This window comes from Neopelma chrysocephalum, unplaced genomic scaffold (assembly GCF_003984885.1).
Source record: "Neopelma chrysocephalum unplaced genomic scaffold, ASM398488v2 Primary Assembly neopelma1_26, whole genome shotgun sequence".
Lineage (NCBI taxonomy): Eukaryota > Metazoa > Chordata > Aves > Passeriformes > Pipridae > Neopelma > Neopelma chrysocephalum.
This window is the reverse complement of record NW_020897695.1, coordinates 1,214,345-1,241,876: the sequence shown is the minus strand read 5'-3', so window position 1 is coordinate 1,241,876 and position 27,532 is coordinate 1,214,345. Positions and strand designations below refer to the sequence as shown.

Here is a 27,532-nt window from a genome sequence, read left to right as displayed (position 1 = left end):
GTAGGAATAAAATAAGAATTGTCCTCTCTTCTGTCATGGTAAGAAATTCTTACATTTATCTCTTCTCTAAATAGCAACCAACTTGTTACCCACTTCTGTCATTGTCCTGGAGGCATTTTCATTCTCAAACCATGCACTCTAGTACAGTCAGATGGAGCTTTAATAAAACAATAGTCTGTCTCCCCCTCTCTGCTGCCCCCAGGATCTCACACTATGGCTAAAGAATAGCACCTTCAGCAGCCTTTTCTAAGCTGTTTCATTGTTTACAGAGTACACTAGGCTGCTAATGGGAATGCAGGGTGAAATGTCAAGAAGCTGTGTGTAAATCTTCCAGTAATCTGCCATGTCCAAGAGGAGCTGGGGGAAAGGGACAGATCTCTGGGAATATTGTAGGATTATCAAAGCTAGAGTTCTGCTAACTGGAGATCTCTCCATACAGAGTGGGTGGATCTGGAGTTTAAAAGAAGACACCAGAAATGAAAATCCCTGCCATTCTAAATGCACACCAAGGCAAGTAAGCCTAGGATAAAGCAATACATGAAGGATTTCTGGGCGATCAAGCTGCTTAGGCTAAAACGCTGAAAGAGTTTGGGTGAAGTGTACAGGCATGTACAGGTGTGTATATGGTGAGAATACTGCAGAGGACCCCATCCCCAAGGCTGGGGACCACTCTCCTCAACTAAGGCAACTTGCTGGCCCTGCATAAACCAGGGCGTTAATACTCATACCTTTGACCCCAGATGATCACTAGTCCTCACTACTAATGCTGGCAGAAGGTGTCAGTTTGGCCAAATTATACAAACAATCTTGTTCTTAAATTTTGTGTGTTTATTGCTCCTTCTCTCGAAATATTAAATGTTTCTCTAAACAAATAGTCTTGTTTGAAAACAAGCCAGTTCTTGCTAATTTTTTAAAAATTATATAGCTGGGTTGATTTATGTTTCTTGTTAGTGTAATAACCCATCTGTTAGGGGGGTGGGTCAGTTCATAAAATTATAAATCTGTGAGAGAAAAGGTCTTGACTCTTTTCCACGGTAAGCACTTATTTGGGTTGAAAAGTTCTTGTTTGTATGTGTGCGGAATCATTATTTGGTAGCAAAAAAGCAGTGTGTAGGAGTAATACTCTTGGTGTTAACACACCATTGTATCTTTTACTTTTTCATGTGCAAAGCAGTGTAGACCTGTCATACTGAGTGTCAGCAGAGTTCATGTACACACCTGGTTTTTTTCATGCATCTCTCCTCCCTGCCAAGTACAACAGTAAAGACACTACAAGAGTTTTTTTAATTGATTATTTACTAATACAAGTGTTTTTGTGAGGGGTCTGTCTTACAAGACTTGTTTGTATGCTTATGACCTTCTGACACCACAGTGAGATTTCAAATGAAGACAATGAATATGCATTACAAGTGTGTGATTGCTTGCATCATTATGAAATAGATAAAAAATTAGTTCACTGCAGTAGTTTTTATCTGAACTGATCAAAACATCTTCCAATGATTTTTCTAACAATATGTGATTGGAATAATAACTGCACATGTTGTTGTGTTCCATGCTGCAGCCCAAAGGCTTGTAAATACAAGCTGCTTATTTGCAAGTAGCTTCCAGATTTGCAATATGATTGCTATGGAAACCACACAATGAAAAGCTTATAACCATCTGTGTGGTTTGGTAGATTTTGCTGCATAGCTGAGCTGGTTTTGTTTACTGTTTCTGAAGTGTTGAATAGAATATATTAACCCACAAACTGGGATTATCCAAGGTAGAAACTAGTATTGTGCAATGACAATGTGTCACAAACTAGAAGACAGTAAAATACCTAATAATAATGGCATTAAATTAGAGTCTAATATAAAAAAATGGTTGTTAGTAGAGGAAACTGCTAAGTTTATGCACATTTATCATGGAGATACCACATTCCATTGGAGGAATGCGTTATTGAAGCCAAACTCTTATCCATTTTATAGTCAAGTAGTCTGATTTTTCTTCCCCTCCCCCCTTAAGAAAAAGAAATTGGAAGAAAAAAAATCAATGGATTAACATAAAAAGCCTCAGTAAGTGTAGAATTCATTGTTCACTTTTTAAATTTTGTGGATGGTAGAATCATCTCTGGTTGGGTGTTTTTTTCTTTTTTTTTTTCTTCGGACTGGAAATTGAATAAGTTATTTTCAACAGCTTTCATGGACTAAATGAAAAAACCTTCAACAAATATAGTTAGTTCCTTGTTGCATTGTCACAAAAATTTTGTAGGTTGTTTGCTATTAAAGTATCAGCAGAGTAGGGAACATAATCTGTATTTTAAGAGTTCTTTGGATCTACAGCTCTGGAAGAGTTCACTGGTTTGATTAGTGTAGATTAGTCTCATTTTGACATATTGAGAAGGTGAAAAGGATATTTTCTCACTGCAGTGTAGTAATGGTATGAAGAAGGGATACAGAGGATTAAAAATTGGACCAGATTATTTAGGGATGCATAGGTACTTATACGTAGTATCTTAAAAAAACCAGAAGGACTTCTACTGTAATTTTTAATTTAATTTTTCATCTTTTGACTCTATACCATGTTGCAACACAAACTTTAGTGTGTTGCATCAGACTGCAGCTGTAATTCCTGAGGTAATCGAGATTGCTGTGTTTAAAGGATACTTCCTGGACATAGTTACTGCTTCAGGACATAATACCAGAAAACATTAGAAAGAACCACAGGTTCTTTTTTACTACCCTAAGCCAAGTCTATTACAACTGCTCCGTGATCGTATTAGGAAGTAGGGTGGACCATTTGCACAGGTTTGGGCCAAGGACCTGAGTTTGTAGTGCATGTTTCAGAGGAGGCTTCCTATGGAGTCACTTCAGCCTGGTACCATGGACTGAATGCCCATTAGCAGCTGAAAGAGTACCTCTTTCAACCTCATTGCACCTGAGAGTTTGTCCTCTCTATGACAACTTTGTAGTGTAAAGCAGAGTGGAATAAGTGTGGATGGTTGGGGTCCAAACCCATATGTGAATATGGACAGTCTTTGTTTGAATTTAGGACCTTTTTGGTATTCAAAAAGCTTTGATTCAGATATTTCCACATTTCAGGTGTGGATCTGGTGAACTCTTGTTTCTAGGCAATACATTTTTCAGGGGAATGCATATATTCTAAATTTTTCCATGAAGCCACAATGCAATCTACATGTATTCAGCTGGACCTTATGAAAAAGTCTCTTCCAACCTCTGCTGCTGTTTTACTTCAGTTGAGATACTCTCTACTTAGTTAGTCCTCAGTTTAAGCTAGTCTGATGACCGTGACAAGTGATAGAGTTAAAATCCACAGTACATTCAACACATGAACTGATTTAGGTCCAAACATTCAGTAACATGTAATATCAACATTTATTTAATCAAAGTATAATATAATACAGTGTGTGTTGGATGAAGCTGAGATGTTCTGGGAAACGGGAGCAATCCTAGAAAATGTGACTGATACTGGGATGCTATTCCCTGTGAGTGGTGCAACCATGGTAGGGAAGCCACAGAATGACAGTGCCTTCTAGTGCTCTGGACAGCACATAGGGATGCATTTTTGCCATTTATGCTCCATTTGTGAGTTCTTAAAATAAACAAATGAGCATACTTGGAAATATGCAACAAGTGTTAATGCCAAGTAGGGGAATACATTTGAATGCAGTAAATAGTTTAGAGTGTTTTGTGAGTACTGCAGCTTCAGATTTCTCCTGTTCTATTGTTAGGGGTTTTTTTCTGGTTCCACCCCCCCCCTTTCCCCCATTGGCTTAAATAATAGTTTATATTCATCTTGACCAGACTTTTAACTAGTCAAGAGTCAGAGAGCAAAAACTCTTGCTGGCTTAGTAGGGTAGAATTTCAAAACTCTTTGTGGAGTGAATCTTATGATGTAACTGTAATATTTGTAGGACTGTGTATAGAGGTTAGCAGCAATTATGCATACTCATTCCAACAGGTCTACTCTCGTGCTTTAAACATCTGCTTTAATGTTTGCAAGAACAGTCTTGTGGATAGATTAAATTTTTACAAGGCTAAAAATCCTTTGAACTGTTCATGTAAAATTCACTCTTTGTCAAAGTATATGGGCAATTACATAAAAGTTGCACAATAAGGAACATTTTAAAAGCTGTGAGTTCTTTGTCTGTTGTCTGTCATTAGTAAAATATCAAAATTAGTTGCTGAAATATGTGCCTTAAAAAGAAGCATGACTATCTGTGTAAGATGTGATGAATGGCAAAGGCAAATAATTAAAATATATTAGAAGTCCAATTCTTGTTTGAGAAGTGGGTTTATCAATATACTATTGCCTCATTCATACAGCAGCCTTGTCAATTTTGATATACTGTAAATGCAAAGATAAATTTGTTTCTACTTCCTTATGAACCTAAAGACAGAATACAGCTAAAAACCTCATAGTTTTTTCCCTTTTTTGCCTCATCAACAGAATTGTTGACTGTGAAATGTGAGAAGCAGATCTGATGTCCCTGTACTGAATGGAGTGTGGATTTACTTAAGTGAGAGTCTGGGCATGAGAGAGTTTCCTGTCTGTGCTGGACAGGAAGTATGGAGCACATCTTTTGAAATTGCCTGTGGGGATTTCAGGGTGTTCCAAGCTTGCTAGCCAGAAAACATGCTTCAGAGCCAATCGCTGTCAGGCTTTCTCTTTTCTTGTCCTTTAGCTTGCAATAAGCTGTTTGATACAGTTTGGCTTGCTTAAAACCGTGGTCAAGCACAGTGGGCAGGAGCAGTGAAGGCATGGCATCTATAGTGGCTGTGTTCCCATCATGCAGGTGTCAAGCTAGTGTGTATGTAAGACAGTGCTGAAGGTGCGATGTCCTCTGCCTTCTCTGCATACTGCTCTTAACAACAGAGTTCTTTCATGGGCTGGGAATACTTTTTCAATCCTCGGTTTCATTTTCTTTATCCTGGCAAGAAGTGTATGTAGCAGAAGATGACCCTCATTCTAATTGTCTCAGAATGACTGAAAAACAGCAGAACTGCAGCTCTCTATGTGATTGCCCTCAGAGGAGAGTGAAAAGGGAAACAGATGTTCGTAATTGAGATTTTGAAAGAAAGCTCTTGGAGTGTTTGGATGGGTGGGGGAAAACACAGAAATAACAATGTTCCAACTTCTGTATAAATGTAAAATAGTAAACACAGTTTACAATCTGGAAATGTAGAGTGTGGCTTTCGGACTGATGGGGGCTGTAATTCCTGTCAGCTGAGGTGTCCCTTCGAAGTTTCATCTGCAGTTATGTGTTTTGCAGAAGAACGGGTTCCTTCAAAGGCTGAAGTGCCAAGAAAAGAGAGCCAGGAGGATGTTACCGCTGATTCAGGTAATTAAAACTTTTCCTCTCTATTTTGCTTATGCTCTTTATTTTTACCTTTATTTTCTTGTCTCTTCCATTTGCTGTTTTAAAATAATTTTTTTATAACTCTGTAAAGCTGTCTTTTTACCCGAGTATGTGATGGCAGCAAAACTGCTTAGCACCACTTAGGATGCATGAAAACCACTTGAGAAGGATTTATAAAGTAAGCCAATTTATACAAGGTATTCCTTCCTGAATTACTTTGTAATGACTCAATTAGCTTTCATTTCTGCACAAAGGAGATTTAGTTGCATAAATTAGCTTATCATCATTGAGGAAGTGTCACTGCTAAAGGACAGTTTATAGATACAACATGCAGTTGCTGTCAAACCTATAAGAATGTAATATAGACATCTGTGTATACTTTGTGCTTGAGCAGAACAGACTTCTGCCATTCAGAGACTAACAGGGGACAACAAGTTGCCCAAGGGACTGGCAATGTAGACGTCTCTGAAAAGGTCAACTTGACACAGGCTCTGACAATCGACCCAAAGCTCTGTCTTCTTTGATAAAAATCAGATAAACTTAAGACCACTAATTGATCTGCAGCCTGTTTAAATGTTGGCCATGCATATCTTCATTGCATATGATTACCACAGAAAGCAAATGAATTGGGTAAGAAATGCCAGAGTCCAGTGACAGCAGCATGAAAATTGGAAAAGGACAGAAATGCCCAGAAAGGCTGTGAAGGATATTCTCTCAGCTTTAGCTTGGCAAACTGCCCTTGTGCTAATTATCTCTGGGACTGGAAAAATAACTGCATACACCATGTAAAGTCATATGGCCAGACAACTTTTCTTGACAGAAAGGTATTTCCAGTTATGCTTAAAAACAAGATATATTTGTGTTTTAAGGGTGCAGACCTTTAGATAAACTACTGGTGATTTGACACAGCAAGTAAAGAAGGCTGCTCCTTATCAGACCTTACACCTTTTTGAGATCTGCTGCATTGTAACTGTGACCTGCACTGACATGCAATCTGGCTCTCCTTCCCCCATCGTACATAATACACATAATTCTTTCAGGGCTGTCAAGGAAGGGGTGGGCAAGAAGAGTTCCTTTAGGAAGTAGCTCTGCAGTGCTCTTCCTGTTGCAACATGTGGAGAGGAAACAGAGGCCCGATTTCCTGACCCATACAGGAAAGCAGGAACAGGTTGCTGTGAGGAGTTTTGGGTTGCTTTTCTTGGAAAGGAAACAAGAGCCAAGTCATCAGATGCTGTTAGCATTGTGCTCTGCTAAAAACATGTGTAAAACAACATGACTCATTACAGCCTTAATATTTAGTACTCATTTAGACATTACTGTAATTATAAGAGTGTGTTGTCATAATGGAGCGTGGGGTCAATCCAATTATAAAGTTGCCAACAGCATTGGTTTTTTTCACTAATGTATCTTCCTGAAGTTCTAATTGGTCATACTTTTAAGAAATCAAAATCTTAGTATCTAGAGTTTTGAAAAGTTTTAACTGCTATGAGAACAGCCCTATCAATCTTCCTAGTATTTGTGTAATGTCTTTGAAAATACTAGAGCAGTTCCCCCACAGATATCAGATTCATTCCAAGCAATAACTTTCTCATTTGATCTTACATATTTCACTATTTAATACTGGTAATTTGTTTGACTTCAGGGCTGAGTTGACATGAGTATTTCTGATGGCCATCACATCATAAGTATCTGACTTGACTCAAGATTATTTTGTGATTGTCCACACAAACAGTGCATACATTCTTAAATTTAATTTATTGCCTAGCTTTACTAAACCTGAACTTCACAGAAAATATTCTGTAAATTGTCTGTGAGCTCAGGCTGATAAGTGCAAAAAAGGTTTCTTTTTTTCCTACTCTTTTCTTGTCCTAACATCTTTCTGCTTCAATTAACTTGCAGACTTGAGTTCTTCTTATTCCGTCGGTCTTGATGCAGACTGTTGCTGCTGGATAGCTTTACATTAATTGCTAGTGACCTAATTATTTAAAAATACCAAAGCATTGAAGAGTTTCAGTTATGGCTTGCTTGGTCTTTCTTGCTATGACTATCTACCCATTATCTTTTCCACAATCACTGTTTCAATAAGTGTCATGTTTTGTGCTGTATCAGTGTAAATATGTTGACTTCAGAGTAACTAAGGAGCAGTAAGAGAAAGATAATACTGAACAGTTTGGGCTAGATTAGAGTTTGAGTCCAAATAAATACACTATAATTATTTTTCCCTTATTTCCTAACTTTTCTGGCCTGTGGGAAAAGGGGAAATAAGGCATTTTTTGCAGTTTAGGACATCGTCAGAACTAACAAACACCAGTGTTCTGTAACAGGGTTTGGCTTGTCTGGGCATTGAGACTCAACACCAAGAGTCACTTATGTAAGATACTCATTCTGGTAGCATTAATTTTGAACTTCACCTGTATCTCCATCTTTAAGCCCTCATTATGGTAAATATTGAGCACCTCATTAATAAAAGGGGATACAGTTTGTATTTTTCAAATATTGTTAAGTAATCTTCAAATCTGATGCTATGAACTTTTGAAGAATCTTATTAATGAGTTGAAGAACATGAGTCAGAATGGCCAGCTGTTTAATATACTAGGCAGTGGACCATGGTTGTGAAAGGAAAGCATACATATGTATTCCTTCATTCTGCAAGTGATGCATAGGCAAATAATATAACTACTAGCTCTAAATCACTACCATAGTAGGGTTTGCTAACTTAGATGCCATCAGTGTTGAAATGGAAGACTAATGGAAATCAGACCCAATCACATTTATTCTAATATTTTAGGTAGTGCATTTTCATATTTTTCATATTTTTTCCTCCCCATGTCTTTTGTGGTTTTTAGAATGTTATTATAATTTTTTCCCCTTAAGTAATCCATGGGCATTCTTAAGTTTTAAACAGTAATATTTGTGGTGCATGCTTGAGTGATATATTTGTCAGATTTTTTTTTTTTTTACCTGAACTGTTCACCTTTCTTTCTTCAAGGGTGTGTTGTCAGATGCCAGCGTTTTTCAGTGAAATAAGCAGTCTGAGACTACTGTCAAAGAGACTGGCAGACATTGCCTGTTGATCTGTCAAACTCTGAAGTGTTTTCATCAGTATATTGGACAAAAATATCTATTGTTCCTATTACTGTTACTGGAAAGACAGAGATGGCAGAAGAAAACCATGAGGAATTCTTTTTGGAAGAGTATTGGAAACTGTTGGATAGTAGTTCATCCAGATAGCTGTCCTAGAATAAAAGAAGTATTTTCTGAAGAAAAAACCTATCCAAAATCTTGCTCACCCATTTCTTGTCATTGGTAATCTTAAAAGCAATGGGTAGGTAAATACAAACTGCTTTCTGCCCTCTGCCACACACTTAACTTTTTTTTAATCGTGTGTTATTCGTATTTGTGGCCTAAGTGACCATAACTTTAAAATATGACAGACTTTAGTTTAGTGATTATGTCATCATAGTATTTTTAAGGCACGTGACATTTCATAGTATATGAGATTAGAGTGTGATTGTGACAGAGTAATGCCAGAAAATCAATACCTTTTGAATTTGAACTCTAATGAGCACGTAAGTTCTTGATGCTAAATACATCTGTTTTCAGGTATTACATGTGTTTAAGAAGCTCCGCATTATTTCCTTACCATATAAATAACAAATTCCTTTACACAGGCCCCCTGGTTTTGTTATATACCACTCTTCAGAGGCAATAAAATGACATTTGTCAGGGTCTTCTCAAGCTGAGAGAGGGACTGAAGTAAGAAAGAATGGGCTTCTGTTTTGCAGAGGTTTTTTTGCAAATTTTTTTTATTCTACCCCTGTGTTTGTGAGGTAATTGGCATTGAAGCTGTAAATTCAAGGTTGTGAATATTTAGCCTTATGACAGTATTGCCATCCAAATAAAATAGCACAGAACACAGACTGAAACGGAGAAATAGAAAACAAGCTCTTCTTGCTCATACGGAGCATATTAAAGTTCAAATCTAAGTATTTGCCAAAATAGGGAAGAGCACAAGTTGAATGCTGCTATTTTTTTTATAGCATGACGCTTTTTATCACTTGATACTTGATATTTTAACAGGATTTTTTCGGTAATAAAACGAACCAATCATGATTAAATTGTAAACTATAAATAATGGTGTAGAGTGCTAACGACATGCAAATGTAACTGGTATATGTTGGAATAACCAGCAAGCCTGCTGTTCAAGGATCATATAACAAAACTAAGATGACAGCCTTGATCCAACCAGTTCAGTGATATTTATGTTATCAGAATTAGAAGATAGCTTTCCAGTGATGTAAATTATTAGTACATATACATTCTGTCTGGTTAGTGTATACATAATGTAACTGGTCATCTTAGTGGTATTGCTTACATTCTTTTTGCATTAACTCAACACACTCCATTCTCATGGAATTAAAAACAGGAAATAGTTTGCAGTGTAACAGAAGCACCCAGTGTATTTAACTGTGTGTGAGTACTGTGTTTCAGTAGATGTGCTCTGTATTGTAAATGTATGACAAAGCATTTATTACTGTGTTATTGCCGTATTACAGAGCAAAGAGTGCTAAATAATCAATCAGTTAATGGTCTGTATGGCAGCTTGAACACAGCACATCCATTGTGCTTATGCTGTTAGAAGGATGAGTTTATGACTGTAGTGTAGTTGCATGTTTAGCCAGAGCTTAATGTCCTAAACTGGAGCTGACACAAATATTTTTGAAATGCAACTTCAGCAACAGTTTCCAAGCTCTCTAATATTTCAGAAGGAACAATCAAAGATTATCTCAAAGGTTCTCAGAGAAGCTCTTTAATTTTGTTGGAACAGGAGAGGAGGGGGAGCGTATCACAAAATACTTACTTTGGCTTCCTTTCACAGATTATTATTAATTATGTTCTAAGAATTTAATCAGTTTCAAGTTGAGATACATATATGGCTTGCTAGAAATGTACGTGTGGAGGAAAACTAGGTGCTTTAAGTTGCAGCTGGAAAATGCTTTGAAAACCTGTAGCTACATGTCTCTCAGTGATGCAACTTGCCAGTGAAGGGCTTGCACATTAAACTTGTTTTCTACTTGCTTTTGTGGTATGAGGGAGATGTTTCAAAAAAAAAAAGGAATAAGAAGTGTGTGTTAATGGATTGCATTGTACTATCTGGAGATTTAAAGTGTAACTTTAGTCCCTCAGCCTTTATCCTTTTCTAATTAGATGCTGTTTTCTTTGCAGATAGCGAAAATATCGATTATGCCAATTTCTATCTAGGTTTGTGGGACTGCACAGCAGATGTACCTGATGAGTTGACATTTAAACGAGGTGACGTTATCTACATTCTCAGCAAGGTATGAGGTACTACTGGGGGCTACACAGTTGTAAAAAGAGAGAGACATTCCCACAGTTCTATGGGGGGAAATTGGCACTCCCTTTCAGATCCTTTGTTTGCAACCAGATATTCACTGCAATTAATTATTTTGTCAAATGAACTATAACCACATTTAAAACATAGCCATGTAACAGGAATTAACTTAAAAGCATGTTTATTTACTTGTTAAATCTTGGCTACCATTTGTTAACTGATTTAACAGGAGACAATGTGCTTTCTGCTTGCAAAAGTTAACCTTGTAGAATTTTAAGTTATCTTGTATGTTATGTTTTTTGTTTCCTGTTTTATATTCCTGACTGTGCTAATTCTGCCTTTTTTGGGATCTTGCTACAGAAGATGTGTTTTTTTGAACTATGCTTTCATCTTTGTATGTATATTGTAATTGTTCTCACAGCTCAGATTCCAAATTTTTTTCACTCTGACAGATTTGGGCAATTTTAATTGCAAACTTTCCTGTTTGCAAAGCAAATGAGAAATATAATTCCTTTAATCTGAATTGATGCTAAGCATGAAATATAAGCATGAAGTATAAGCATGAAATTTTATTCTACATTAATGTTGGTTAATTTTCTTATTTTTCCTTAACCTCTCTAACAAAAACAAAACCTCTCTTAAAATATATATCTCGTGGTCCATTGAAGTCTACTTCTGAACAATTAATCAAAGGAAATTTCTGTTCCCCACATATTAGAAAAAAAGCTGAGCTTTTAAAGATCTCACTGAAAAAAACCTACCTTTAAAAATATATATGTAGAATACAGATCTACTTGCCATTCAGGGTAATTAGTGCCAAAAATATTGTAGGTCATTTAAATATACAAGTAGGTGCATGAAAGCTAAAGACTTAGTTTGTCTTAGTTTCAAACTCTTAAGTTTTGTCACAATTGCTTTAAATCTTCTGTGATACCTTTAAGGATGTTTCCGGATAATAAATGTGACAGCTTCTGTTTTAAATAAATTTAGGATTTATGGATAGAAGGATAGTCCTATATAAAAATATAGAAGATATATTACTAATAGTAATTTGACCATGTATGTCTTTTGAGGTATTTCATCATCACTTAAGCTAATAACTGAATTGCATTACTAAAGGCTGAATAACGCTCTTGGATTGGGCAAACTTTCAAGCAGTTATTTAGCACTAAAGAATTGTACTAATTTAAAATAACCACTTCTTCCCTCTCTTCCTCCCCCCAAAAAGCCCATGAGCGAATGGATTCCACTGCATGGGTTTGGCCTCTTTGTGGGTTGTGCTCTCTGGGTACAGTATGGAGACTATAAAATCTTAATCTTCAGCTTGTAGGTGAAAAAAATTGTTTGCTACTCCTTCCCAAAAAAAGTGAGAAATTTAATTTTAAAAATGGAGCAGAATAAAAAAACAGTAGCTTAAGCTGTCGCGTGTATATCAACTGACTTGTTGCCGTGCCATGATTAATTCGTAATCGGTCCTTGAAACAGGCTTGCTGCTGCTCCAGATATATAGATTCTCTCTCTCTGGGATTGATTTCTACTCCAAAATATAGCCCAGAAAATTTGGCCCTGTTTCGCTTAAAGATTGTTACAGCTTTTTTGGAAAAATGAGTGTTGGCCACTACTGTCAGCTCAGAATTTAGGGTCTTTGGAGGGCAAAGTGCCAGAGAATTATCCATCTTAACCTTCCACTTGATTCAGTTTCAAGGTCTGATCATTTATGAGCTCTTTGTTTGGTAAGTGAAAATACAACCAAAGAAAAAGTGAGCCTAACCATCCTGAAGTGGGTCAACACTTTTCTTTAAAAATATTTCCTAATCCACCACATTAATACTTGGATTTTGTGGCAGTCGGCAGACATCCTAGGCAATTCTTTTATTTTTTTACACCATCTAGTGGTTGAAAATGAGAGATGCAGGTACTGACAGAGGGTTATGTGTCTGGATCCAAAATGGTGTCATAAATTCAGCTTCAGCTGAACCTAGCCATGGCTTTATTGCCTTTCTATCATATGTCAGCCAGGTATGAACATTGCTCTTGAAAATCACTTTTTGCTGATAAGGAAGTAAGTACAGGTATAGTAGTGTTACAGTAGGAAGCATTAACAAAATATCGAGCATATTTGTGCAACATGTAATAGTTCTTTGTTTTACAGTGAAATATAAATGGTGTAGCCTGCTCTGATGAATGTGGTAAGATAGATATTCATCTCTCCCAGAAATAGTTATGCCAAAGTAATATATTTTTACCAGCTTTTCACGTAGCTTTACAGAAATTAGGGGAAAAGTGACTATTTTGTTTCCAAGAAGAGAGATCATTATTACAACAGAAATAATTATGAATCGGTTTAGCAAATTTGGGCACTTATAGAATTTAAATAAAGGAAGAGGAGCAATATACTACATGTAAGTTTCTAGGTAAACGCCTTTTAGAAAAATGAGCCGCGTTTCAATTTGGCAGCGCTTGCTTCTTAAAATAGCTATTATGCAAAGACAAGTCTCCCATAATTTGCTTTAAACTGAGCATCAAAAATTCAATGTTAGTTCAATGAGCATGAGCTCATATTCTGACAACTGAGATACCTGTGCCCGACTAGTGTAATTACTGTAGAAAAGCATGTTTTTCTTGTTTTTAAGGTGCATTCAAAAACTACCTTTTTTTTACAAAAAAAACCCCCAAATCAACAAAAACAAACAAAAAACTCCTCCAACTTTGATCTAGATTTTTCTGCCTTTGAGAGTTTCCCTCAAAAGTTGTGTTTTTAATCTGAGCAGAATTAACAGAACTATCTCAATACTACTGGTTAACTTTTCTTTATTTAAAAAAGTAGTTAACTTCTCAGATTAATTGATCAATGTATCTGTACAGATATACTATTATTATTAATTTATAGTATTCTTGAATATTCAAGTGTCTTTTATCACTTATGCTATGAATGATGTGAACTTTCAGAAAACTATATACCCCTATTCCATTATGCAGCAAAAAAATATTTTATAGTTCTAATGATAAAGGGACTCTTTAATAACATTTTTTAGTTAATATTGACTATTAGAAATGTAACACTTTGGAGTCATGTTTGCTAAAAGGATGATTGCTCTTAACTCCTGCTCAATTATGGGCTTGCCTTCGCTTTCAAGCCTATGTGATAAATGGGAAAACAGACCATGATACAAAAATCATTTTTATAAATCTTCCATAGCTCTACTCAAGAAATCAATTTCCAGAAACAAAGATAACTGTGAATGGAGGTAGCTCGATTTTTTTTCCCTAAGTTTCGTATGCACAATTTATGCAAGTGCAGCACTAGCAGTAATAGTTTGTTTGCTTTAGGTGTGTGTTTTGTGTTGTGAAATTCCACAGTTACATTGGCCAAAAGCAAGTAATAATAAAAATTTACCTAGACATTAGCAGGCACCTGCTTAGTAGAATTACAGACATTTCTTTACTTTAAAGCTAATTTAATATCCAATAGCAAATAATTTTAAAATCAAAAATTATATCTCAAACTGGAGTTCTCCTTACCTGTTGTTATTTCATTACATGCCAGAGCAGTTCAGTCTGATATTTATGAGTCATGGAAATCTCATCTGTGACAACCTTTTGCTCTAGAATTTTTTATGAAAGTAGAGCATTAACTTGGTGTTTAGATTACCCTTTATTCAGAGATTGTAGGTTTCCAGCATGGCAGATTTTTGTTCTTTCAATACAATAAATGTCTGTTAAAATGCTCACATCTCAACTGTATTTTTTACTTATTGAAAAGACAAAGAATCTCCATAGCTCAGGTTACTGCTTATGAAATAAAGTGCAACTTAACAATGCAGCTGTTTCAGAATCACTGTGAGCATTTTGTACACTATCTGTATAATCTTAATCAAATGTATTTATTCAGTATTTTTTCAAAAAGATATCAAAGGCATACTAAAATTCTGAGCGGTTCTTTAGTCAGGCTGCTTTCCGGCTGAGCATACTGAGGTCGGTATTTAAGAATAATTTCTGTTCTCATGACCATACTGCCCATGACTCCCCTAGCAAATGGGGAGTACCAATAGAAGCAGATTTGCAGAGTGAAACACTAGTGCTTGAGGCCCCGGTGTCCACACCATGCTTTCTGAAAGCTGCCTGATGTCTGAAGAGGTCTAGCGTGGTTTTGTGGAATGAGAACAAATTAGTGGTTAAAGTACATTCAAGTGTATCTTCCGTTTTAATTTCATCTTAAATAAATGTAGTGTGTGTGCTCTGCAAAGTTAGCCAATGTGGGGAAAATGGGAGCATTGGGAGATTCACTTAAGTGGGATGCTTCTGATCAAAACTAAAATGCTACACCGAAGTTGTACATTACCCTTTTTCTGGCTTGTTTAGGTATATTCCTCATGGGAGAGGAGGTGAATAAATACATGTCTAAACACAAGATAAAAGTGAAGACCTTTAGATAGAAGGTTAGTTAAGACTAATGCAAAGTGGCTCTAGGTCTGCTGGATTGCATACTGATAATATTTAAGCCTTTACCTACCTGATTAGAAAAAAATTTGGCCTTGTGTCATCTAATGGAAAATAAAATGGCCTTTTTATTGTTCCAGGATGTTTTCTGGGGACACTTTTGGTTCAGAATTCAGTCTGTTTACCATGATTTATATTGGAAATCTTTAATTGGTGTCTATTTTATCTCATGTTATTGTGGGAAATAAAACCTAATAATGCAACCATACAATAAATCTGAGGCTTATATTTTTAAAGATGACCATTTTATTGCTGTCTTAAAACAACTGTACTACCTGTGAAGAAGTCTCATTCACTTATCTAAAGCATTTGTCATTCTCTGCTTTTTAGAGAAAATGCTGTTCTGTGCCAAAACTGCTCCCTGGTTGATAGTGTATCATTCAACAATTACACCAAAGGAAGTTCTAAAACTTTTTAGCTAGTATGAATCTCCTGGATGAATTAGAGATGTTTTAAAGTATTTTCTTGCCAAAATTGCCCCCCCAGGATATTCTTTGAAAAAAATTTATCTCTGCTTCCCACACATATTTAGCTTGACAGTAAAGGCTACTTATTTTAACCCCAAAGAAGGCTACAGATAAGTTTTGCTTTTCAGTTTTAAGGTTTGCAGATATTCTGCCTGTAAGTGAATATTACTCACAGTGCCACTAGAAGAGGGAAGGAGAAAAATGTTGAATTCACCCACTTCAGTTGTTTTTTTCTAAAAATACCACTGCATTGTTTTCTTCAAGGCATTGAAACACAATGATGATTTTCAGCAACTCTTTTTAAAAAACAAAACAAATAAAAAAACCCACTCCACAAACACGAAAAAACATACCATATGCATTTAAAAATGGGGACTAATTGCACAAGAGCCAGATGTTCTCAACTTTTGCTGAAGTTAGTAGAAGTTAATATGGTGCAAAGCATCTGGAGAACCTAATTTAGGCAGAGATCTGTTCTAAAGGTAGAGACTGTATTGGAAATTTTCTCTTTTTGCATGTCAGAATTGTCTTCTATAGAGGACTAAAATCTTGGATTTAAAGGATATCTATAGAAAACAGGTAGTGTGTTTCTAACTACTGTGTTTTCCCCAGTGCAAAAGCTTTTATGAGCAATGTCTCCTGGAGTCATGGGTACGTACACACCAGTGCAGTGAAATTGGTGGGATGGGGACCAGGAGAAGTGCCTACTCACAGTGTTCAGTTGAAAGCATTTAAAGAAACTGTAAACCCTGATGGGATTTTTCCCCCTGCTATCAAAGCATGCTGTACAGAGAATGTTTTGCCAGCATGTTAAGTCATAACCTGTTCCTTGCTGCCCTATGAAATTAGTTCACTTTGGTTAATAAATTTCTGCAAGGGAAAAAAAAATAAGGCACTCTAAGACAGTGGAAATGCAAAAATAGCTTAGAAAGCATTTGGTCATTTGGTAAGGTTGTTGTTTCATATTATTGGTTGTAATATATTCCATTGCCCTGGTGCTTGTCTTCCAGGGGTTGTGGTGGCCCCCTCCTCCCCCCAGCCCTGCTAACACATTGCCTGGTATGGCAAATGTGCTCCCCGTCACATGGCAGAGCGTGGCCGCACACTTGTGCATTCTCCTCATTGCATGGTGGCTGGATCTGGCCCTGCCCCCTCTCCTATCCCTCTATTTGCCTTGGAGCAATTCATTTTGCAGTTATTGAATTTCTTTGGAGAGTTATTTTCATACAGCGAGCATCACAGCACCTCTGGATCTTGATAGCGTTTCTACATAAGGAGAAAGAAGCTTTGTGTTAGTAATTACCTAACATTGTCAGGAGCTGACTGCAGGCCTCTTTCTAGTGATAACAGAATAACCACATAATGTAGCTTTATAGCACATGATTAATAGAAAATAATTACACATCCTACAAAGGGATGCAATATTTCTTATAAATTGACTACAATGGTTTCCTGTAGATTAAAGGACTCTTCATTATTTTATCAGTCCTTCTGAAGTATAGTTGCTTGCCTATGTTAGCAGTTAAGAGCTGAATGCAGTGAGGGATACCAGATGGTAAACCCAGTGGTACCTGAGATCTGAAGCTGATGCTTCCCAACTTTTATTCTTATGAAACTTCTAACTCCTACATATTAATGCTTCCGCATATTAATCATTATTTCCCACAAATGTCGACTGTAGACTTTTATTCTACACATCTTAACCAGCAATAATAGACGTATGGACCTCACAACAGCAGTGTATTAATTAAATTGTATTGCTGTGAGGGAGTTTATAATTGATAACATTGATAGAAGTAATACATCAATTTGCTTTTTATGTGTGACTTCAAGAAAGGACTAGGGGGCTACTTATCTGCCTCACTAGTTAAGCACTCTTGTGGTACTGAGGACAGGAAGGAGTGGTTAGGGGTTTAAAGAGAAATGTCTGTACTTTAATCAGTTTAAAAGGGAGTGCTATCTAATCATTCTAAAACCTGAGATTAAAGTTTTATGTTCTTGGTAGCCAGGTATCTGCATTGTATTTTTGTTCAGACTTGTATAGACAACAGATAGTTTAATTGGGATTCATGTTGCTCTTGAGACCTATGCAAAGAATAGTAATGTAAAGTAAAAGCTTCTGTATTGCAATATTGTCTGTATGGTATAATGGTTGGAGTGAATCCTTAAATTAGTTTACTAGTGTGTTACATCAACATTCATTTCATCTTCTCACTTAGCTTCATGCCAGAGCAGTAAGTGGTGTATTAGTAAGTAGCAAAAACCAGAAAGTTTTCAGAACAGCAGCATGCTTTTAATTTTAATTTGAGGTATCTGAATTGTTTCTTTAAAAACAATTGTTTCTAAGTTCATGTAGTGTTGCTAAGTGGAACATTTTCAATGGGTAATGTAATCCACAGACTTTTTCTGTGCCATTTGTCATATGCAGTTTAATGACCGCTTAACTGAGCCACTTCCCTCATTTCATGTATTGTTTGTTTTTTTGGCTGATGTCTAGCAAAACTTGCTTAATCACTCTTGTCAGTCACTTTGCGTATTCCATGTAGCAGCTTAAAATCTTTTGTTGCTTTCTCTTTGAGAGATTTATTGCTGAGATTCCAGTAGTATACGCGAGTGCCACTCCTTTCAGCAATTTCCCACTGCAGTCTTGAAATCCAGTTTGTATATTTAAACAGTGTATTGTGAGATAAAGCATAGATTTTTAAACAGTCTGATCTGGAACATTATAAACCTCAGTGTTAGGGTATTGTTTCGCCTTTAAGGATTTGGGGTGTAATGTGAAGCCCCATGGGAAAGGTTATGAGCAGTTCTTAACTTCTGTGGAGAGCAGTGTGCACTGAAGATCAGATTCAGATAGATACCTCTAGACTTTCAAGACCAGACCCATCCCCAGCATTGATCTGCAGTGGAAGGGAGAAGAAAGTGGAATTATTTTTGCAGCTTTCTCGTTTGCATGTTCACATCATAAATGAAGGTGTTCCTGCTGCTTTTTATGTGTGTTTCCTTTAAATCACACTTGCTGCAGTAGTTTATGGATAGCAGGATAGAATCTTTTAAATCACCAATTCACTGTTAAGAGAAGGAGGAAAATGTTTAATTTAAGACTAGTGTTTAGCCTTCCACAATTAGTGTGTGCGTGCCTGCATGCAAGCATTTTAAAAAAATGGCAAAAAAAAGAAAGGCAAAAAAAAAGCCAGGGCCCACATGAAGATGGGCCATCAGCGGAGCTTCAGTTAAAGCACAGGGAGAGCTGAGTACACTAAGCACATCATAGGACCCCTGAGAACTCTTGACCAGGCAAAATATGCCAGCAGCAAATCATTATAGCTCAGGCTCTAATGAAACTCCATTAACCCTTAAGCTCCACTTGACTATTTATAGCCAAAAAACTTTATCTACAGTCAAAATAATAGCTTTATCTCAGTAGGACCAGTAATTCAAAATCCTACAGCCTTTTATCTTCTCATCACAAGAACAGTGTAGTGGGAAGCAGACGCTGCTTATCAGAGATATCTGTGTATTTTGTATTTTTCATGTTTGTTCCAAAGTAATTTCTATCTTAGGAATCATTCCGTTTTCAGTGGGGTCTCTGTTTTAATAATACTTCATTTGTAAGTCAATATATGTGTGTGTGCAATTTCAGCTGTTAAAATTTATTGAACCACTGTTAGGATTGATTTTAAAATATTTATCTCATAGGAAAAAATTAAATTTGGATACCACAATACTCTTACTTGGTATTGCTTTTGGAAGATATTATTTCTTTAAACTATTATAATTCATTTTGTTTCATATTTATCTCACTAAGCCTAAACAAATTTCAAACAAAAGTACATTAGTCATCTGTCAGGCATATGAGATCTGCCATAGAATTTCTGCAAGCCTAAAGCAATAGTAGACTTTGTCCGTAGAAAGATTATGTATTAGATATGTAGTGTTCCCTTCACATTGAGCAAAGTAGTTTTTAAAATAAGTTGATTGTAAGTTTGAGTTTAGCCTTGTCATACTGAAAGAATCCCTGTTGATTCTTATATGTCAGTGTTGTGCTATTAGATTTTATTTACAAAGTTAAGGTTTTTGTATTTGTGATGAAGAGAGAATATTTTTAGTAGGTGTGAGAGAAGTGTGGCCATAATTAAGAAATTTTCCTGAGTATGCCTGGCCTTTTTAAAATTTAGCTTCTGCCTTTGCCTAACTCTGCATATGAATGCCTATAACAAAAAGATATAATGTTTTAATTTTGAGTTAAAATGGTTATAGCTGTATATAAGACAAAGCATCCATAAGGAGTTGCATACAAAACTCTATTGCATTTATATCAGACTAAAGGTTAATACTGCATATTGTTTTCAATTAGGAGTACGATGAATATGGCTGGTGGGTAGGAGAAATGAAGGGAACCGTTGGCTTGGTGCCTAAAGCCTACATAATGGAGATGTATGATATTTGAGAGGCCTGGGTAAGTACATTTTAATCCAATCTTCTGTAATGGCTTCTATGTTCCCTTGTTCTCTGTTTCATAAGTATGTCTTTCCTGGAACCTTTGTAGGAGTCCTGTTAACATAAAGATTATGGCAAAATATATTGAGGGTTCAATTAAAATACTTTTTTTCTGGGATTCTGTATGAAATATTAAACCACAGTGTACAAAGGATGATATATTTAATAACTGTGTTCCTTTTGCAGATTTTTTAAAAATAAAATTGGTGCTGTTTCTAGTTAGTTTTGTTACTTTAGTATTATGTATGTATCTCACTGTGCAGAAAACTGTGGAAGGGGATAGATACTTGGACTCGGTTTGATATGCATGTTTGAGGTTTTTTGGTTAAAGATGAACTTTCAACTTCCCTCTCCCTAATCAGGAGAAATCTGCACTTGAAATCAAGAGTGGTGTGCAGCTGCAGTTTACAGACCCAGCCTCTGAAGGAAGATTCTGCTGTACATGTTTTGTGGTTTCAGTGAATGTAGTCAGATCGTTGCCTTGTATATATTAAACATTATAAACTGTAATTGATCATAATTCTAAGGAAATGTTCCTCTTAGTCACTTTTTATAGAATTGTAATGATAGAAAATGAAATAGATGGTAATTAACATATGGGGCACAAGCAGCCATATAGTGCCTGTTGCTCCTTAACATGCTAGCAGTTTATATATAGCTATAGGTTTGTGTTCTTTCAGGGAATTTTCCTGTTCCTCAGATTTAGAAAAATTAAGCTGAACTTTGAGGGTAAACTATTACTCAGTTCATGCATGCATTAACCTTTTAATGCTCACTGTATATCTTGTGCAGTTTCACTGGAAAATCGAGGGAAATTTATGTGTAATATTGCAAGTCTTCAGGGTACTCTGTTTCCAAACGGTTTTTTATGTTAGGTTTTAGGCAATGATTTATTTTTCTCATACATTTAGTATTGTATTGTTAATTACTATTTTGTTGACACACAATTTTTGCTGATGTAATAATTTGGCCTGTGTGGATACCCTTCTGACTTGGAGATGGAATTCTATGAAAATTTGTGAAAATATATTCAACCCCATGATTTTTGCTAAGTCAACATGAGCTAATTTGCAGGTAAAACATTTTTGTCCATGGTAGAGTGAAATATTTTATCTGTACCTTACAGATACTTCTGCAGAGTCAAATCTGGAATTCTGATATAAGTTGTACAACAAATCTTCAGTGCTATGTGGATTAGTACCTGCAGTCTCGCTGTCAAATCCAGAACTTCGTGGCTGAAAACATCGGTTGAAACTTAAAAGTACGCAAAAATACTACCACTTATGGACAAGGTGTTGGGCAAGTCAGAGTTAATACTTTAAATACTCTCGTTTTGGAGCCGTGCTTTGCCATTAGCATGCAAGATCAACTTTTTTGAAGCTTCCCACACAGCTGATTTGTGAGACCCTTAATCTGCCAAGGAGGCTGGTCAGGCCAATCTGTGAGTTGCTGAGCCTGTGCAGGTCCCTGTGTAGTTGCTTGTGCTGTTTATGCTTCAGGCGGACCCTGGGAACAGTGTGGGTTAAAAGGTAACGTTAGTCTGAACTCAGAATTCGTATCCTTTCAGTAAACTGAGATGTTATGCTTTGTGTTAGGTAATGTATGGTCCTTGCTGGTACACTGGATTCTAATAGACGTCAAACAGGGTACGGAGTTTTGTTTCAATTTTTTAAAAAGAGATAGTCATTGAAATGGATTCTGTGCGTTATCAGCAAAGCATTAAAATGATAGATTATAGTCTTCAGATCTTTTACTACTTTAATTTGTCAAGCGTACCGGTGGATTGTGTACAGAATGTGAAGCGTTAATAGCAGGGCTGGAAACGCTCCTTCTCCCTTGTTAACATGGCAGCGCCATAAATCTGCCCACCGAAATGGCTTTTTATTAATTGCGTGATTCCGAATCCCTCCACCATCACCACCTACTTTTTTTTGGAATAAACCCCGTCCCCCCTCCCCCCATCTCCTTGAGACCAAATGCCTACGGACGAGACTTGACTCAGCGCGGGGCCGGCGCGGGGGTGCCGGTGCCGAGCCGGGGGCGGCCCCGGCCCGGGCCCTGCGCTGCGCGGCTGCGGCGCTGGGTGGCAGCAAATTTTCATGGGACGGGAGGAGGCGGAGGCGGATCCCGATCCCGTCCCTGTCCCCTTCCCCCTCCGTGCTGTCCCGCGCCGCTTCTGCCTTTTTTCCAGGAGAGGGAGTCCTTACCCAAGCGATGAGGGGCAGGGCTGCCCAGAGCGGCCTCTCCTGGGTGGTGGCAACCAAAGAAATCAAGTGGCTTTTGTGTGTAGTTCTGCTTTAGGGCTTCCCCGTCTTGGTACTTGGGGGAAAGGGGGAGGGGAAGTAAACAAACTACCTTAACATTCAAAACGTAAAAGATATCTGAAACTCAGTGGAAATGTCTTGGAATAACGTCTCGAATGAATGGTTTACTTTAAATCAGTGCAAATAACATAACCTTTTTTGGATAAGAAAATCTCTGTTAATACAACTTAAACAAAACTCGGAGGTAGAAAATGCTAATCGCATTATTTTCTTTGTTTGCTTAGGTTGTGCTTGCCTTTCCATGAACAGTGAGAGAGTGAATTTTATAAAAGGTGATTGTAACTCATATATTGTACAGCGTTTTACTTGATTATTTGCTCTGTTCTGGATTTGTACGATCCTGCCATTAGATCTTATAATAATGTTCTACTCTGCAAATTTTTAAGGTTCAAATAAAGTTTAATTGTTTGCAAACTGTTATGATGCTAATAATTCAACAGCCTGCTGTGTTACTAATGAAATTACTTTGTTATGATTAATTTGGAAAATAGTGTGTTGATTGTAGTAATTAAGCACAACAAGGTGAAGTAAATGATTCTAATGCCATCTGGCCTCCAGACTGAATGAAGAAATGAAATGGGGCTGTCATTTGAATTTATTCAGAGAAGTAAGGGTAATACAAATGCTTTCTATAGCAGAAGCACCCGGATATAACCATGCCACTCTTTAGTATTTTTTCATGTACTTCTGTAAATGGATAGCTGGTTTGCATATTTTTCCAGCATCTTGTTAGGATATACCTGTTTTTACATACTTTCACAAATTGCACATACTGATGGCAGTGTATGCACCGATTCTTCCATCAGAGAGATGTATGGATAAGATTTAGAGAAGTTACATGCCTTGGCTTACCTTTTGGTCCCCTATTAACGATAAAAACTTTCTGTAACTGGAATTAAGCTGAAAGTGAATGCTAATTAAGATCCCATTCTATATTCAAAGCCAAACGCATAAACGTCTTTCTTTTTTGGCTCTGCAGCCTGAGTATGACGCAGTATTAGAAGGCGCGTAAAGAATAACCCTTTAAAACATGATCCAAAGACTGTTGAAACTGAGAAGCTACTGAATTTGCTTGCTTCTGCATCAGGATCCCAGAACAGTAACTCAAAAACAGGCAATACAAGTTGAAAGTGCCTGTTGCTGAATACTCTTTGTCCTCTTTCTGAAAGAGATGCAATTATTTCTGTAAGCCAAACTAAACAAAAGAATGGCACTGACTTCTCTAAGCCAAATGATAGAAATCCATTTTTCTATCTCCGGTAAAGCAAAATGGAGTTGTGGGTATAGATCAGAGTCCTGACTTGATAAAGTTCAGTGGGACCTGTAGGAAAGCTGTAAAATATTAAAATGTGATGAAAGTACCCAGGTAGATGACAGTGGTGTGCTCTTCAGCTGCATGAGCCTTTTGATGTTTCTCTCATCTCTCTCCCTCAAGTTGATGAAAAATTTATTAGTATGTAACTGTGGGAATAAGCATGTGCATGGAAACCCTATAAACAACTTTACATAGCACAAAGTACTGATAAACTCCGTAAGACCTTCGCTTACCAGGGTTTCTCTGAAGCTGACATTTCTCAGAGAAGTGTCTACCTAATTCCATCTTTATTTTAAAAAACTGACACTGAGCTCAGCAAAGAGTGCTCTGTCAAATCTGCATCTCTGCTTTAGAGTTCATTTCCTTCCCAGCATCCAGTGTCTTACTGTGAGGGACCAGGACCAACCAACTTCACACTAGGAACTTAAAATCATGGATTCAAGCTGGGTGTAAGCAAAGGTATTTCATGCTTCTGGGATGAAATTGTGATTTGACTGGCCTTTCCTTGTTACAGGAAGAAGTCAAAAGGGCTGAGGTGGCAGGTTGTGCAGATCAAAGGGATGTACCTTTTCTCATCCAACTGTGTTGTGCCAAGGAATATATATATTTTCCCTTTAAATTGTAAAGCAGATCAGGCAGTGATAAGCCATGAATTGTTATATCATTATATATAATCTTTTACAAATTTGTTTAGGAGTGCTTTTGTAATGGGATCTAGACAATTCTGTTTCTTCTGTATGGAATTTTCCGTAGTCCAAACTCCCACACAGAGAAATTCATAGGGAGCTGAGTTCAAAGCAAAGTAGAGACAGAACCTCTGCACCTGAAAGCTATGCCAACATGAGTCAAATTTAAAACTGAAAACGTCAGTTTCTTCCCAGCCTTTTGGGAGGAACAAATCTTGTAATTAACAGGAAAAGCTTAAAAATCCAAGGTGTCATCTTGTAGCAGCGTGTGGGAGAATAAAGTACAACAGTGCAGGCAGTCTGAGAAGAGCTACTGGTAGATGAAGAGGCAGATAGTTTCAAATGCCGCTAAAAACCAATCTATCTCTATTAATTTTCTGCTCTAGCAAACTGATGTGTTGGAGCTTTTATCCTAAAGTATCCTCACTGGCTCAGAACCCATAGAACAAACTTCCTTTCACCCTCTATTGTAAAGCAAGTGCTACTCCATAAAGATATTTGATGGCTAATGAGCATTTTACAGCAAGACTTTAAAGTTTATGCTGTGAGATGAAAAAAAAATCCACATTCAGTTACAGTGGGAGGATTTATGTTGGCAGAAGAGAATTACCAGTTTGGCCACTTCCAGTCTGCCGTAATTGCTTGCATATTTGTAAATAGTGCTTTGGGATTTTTAGCGGCCACAGGCAATCAGGATTTCAGCTTTACACCTCATGGTACAAGACAGGTATGTAGCACCACAGAACTGACCCCCGTGCAGAACTGCCTGGTTTAAAGGAAAAAAAGTGCTGCACAGGATCATTATCAATCTTTCAAACGCCAGCAGCATGGACATGTGCCTTGGCAGTCTCCCACCCAAGAGCTGACATGGCCCAATGCTGCTTTTTAATAGTCAAATCTAATAGGGTCAGCATGAGAAAGACAGAGCACAGACAGTCTGACAGGCATGGGCAACTCAGTTTATTCATTGGTGGTCTTCAGCCTTTGAGACTTCTGAGTTCTGTTTGGAAGGGAAAAGATGAAATCTGTAAACAGTCACATGGCATCAGGAAAGCAGAGGGACCTTCTTCCTTTTCTGTCTCTTCTGTCTCACCGAGAGGACTGTCATACTTTCCTTATATTTAAATTAAAAGCAGTCAGGCATGAATGCACATGTATGTGTAGGAGGGAGTGGGGTTTATTATATCATCACTTACAATCATGTTTTGATGTTGGTTTCTCCTTTCTGAAAGGTGTTTATGTCGGCATGCTCATAATGGCCACACTACCATTACTATAGAAAAAAGGTATTTCTAGCTTTTAAAACCAGTTATTTCTAGTTGTTGGAAGGCTCTATTCTAATAACACCTGTTGTCCTACATTTCCCACCATCTTAGTGCATTGTGTCAGCTGTCTCTTATCAAAATCTCTGTGTCTTGTGACAGTAATTTTTGTTTGCCTGTACCAGTAAAATACTCCAGACTCCTGTTTTGGAACATCTTTTCCCCTTATTTTCAAGCTGATTTTGGACTTAGTTTTAAGGTATTAGACTGCAACGAAAGGGAGCAGGGTGGGTAATCTATGCATCTGGAATTCCATTACTTGACAAAAAAATAGGCAATACACTTTAGCAATTGTGAGAACTGTTTTGGAAGGTCTATAAACTAACCATCTTCTTATCCATTAATTTGTTTCTGCTTCTGAGACTCACACAGTATACTTAACCACTTCTAGACTGAGATTACCTATTCAGCTACTCACTGTCCTATGATAGCCACCCAAGGTCACCTATAGGTCATCATGGACTTGTGACCAGAATTGCCGCCCTCTAATGTATCTAGTACTGCTTTAAAGGCAGCAGTTGGGAAACAAACGTCTTCTCTCCTGGTCTTTGTAAATTTTCAGGTGAATGAAAGTTCAAAATGCAGAGGCATCATCCAGAATAATCTCTCTCACTAAGCCATGTTTATGACTTGCACTTCTATCTCTGTCTTTGCTTTAGTCTTTCATTCATTTACTAGTACAAAATTATGAAGAGGAGAATACGTACCATGATGTGTCTTCCTAAACCATCAGATTTTTACAGAATTGGGTCAAATGAATGTTTCAGGTGGAGACTATGCAAACGCCCACTTGAGAGTGTGAACCTGAATCTATACCAGTGGTGGTCTGTGTCAGACTTAGACAAGCAGAGAACAAAGCGCTACGTCTGGCCCTTTGCTGAAAACTGAGCCTTACTGATCTGTGTTTGATATTATCTTGGGCCTTTCAGCTGCAGCATTGCTTCTGAACATCTCTAATAAATTCAATGAGCTAGAAATTTATGCAGGTGTTTGTCCATCAGGTGTGGATCGGGGTTTTGAATTACAGCCTGATCTGACAGAATGGCATATTAAGCCATGATGTGAAATGTTCCCATTTGCGTGTCCTCAGACAAGCTGATGATTCCAAGAAGCATACATGGACCACAAAGGGATTTCATCAAGCCCATTTCATTAAATGGTAATGATAATGTATTTCAGTGGAATTCTATTTTCTACATTCTGGTTGATGTTAAGGAGGCCTTCACGTAAAATACTCTTGCTTAGATGTCATAACATTTGAAACATGGGGAATATATGTTAGAATAAATCAGTCAAAAACTGACCAGGGTGACTCATAGGGATCATTGAACAGAGTACTGACCAGCTACTGAGAGCATATGTATTTCATTTGGTAAACAGTGTTTGATTATGAATGAATTGTGATAATTCAGACAATTATTTCAATAATTTTGTCTAGTTAACAGTAACAGTAGACATACTGTTTGCTAAATATATTAACTGAAATTACAGTAGCTATTCAGACTACATTCATCATAATACTTATTAGTGTCTACCCTTCCTATATCTGTGGGCTCTTGAATGTTCTGCTCATCCTAAGTGTTGTCATTTCTGCTGGTATTACAGAAAAAAATTGAAATGTAGGCAGTTGTCAATGACAGAAATGTCTTCTGTCTTTTCCACTTTCTGTTTCTTGAAAACAATCAGTTCTGCATGTACAGTCTGAA

At 37.1% G+C, this 27,532-nt stretch overlaps 1 protein-coding gene across 3 annotated transcripts in view; it reads left to right on the top strand.

Moving 5' to 3' along the window:
- Nucleotides 1-21,434, top strand: part of SKAP2 (src kinase associated phosphoprotein 2) — a 117,589-nt gene extending 96,155 nt beyond the window's left edge. Inside the window, exons 10-13 of one of the 3 annotated variants that reach the window (XM_027675275.1) lie at nt 5,276-5,341; nt 10,586-10,698; nt 20,037-20,138; nt 21,306-21,434. In XM_027675275.1, coding sequence (XP_027531076.1) covers nt 5,276-5,341; nt 10,586-10,698; nt 20,037-20,129 — 272 coding nt within the window. In that variant the 3' untranslated portion in view covers nt 20,130-20,138; nt 21,306-21,434. Of the gene's footprint in view, nt 1-5,272; nt 5,342-10,585; nt 10,699-20,036; nt 20,139-21,305 lie in introns of all 3 variants that reach the window. The other 2 variants (XM_027675274.1, XM_027675276.1) reach the window with 2 other exon arrangements.
- The last annotated feature ends 6,098 nt before the right edge of the window (nt 21,435-27,532 follow it).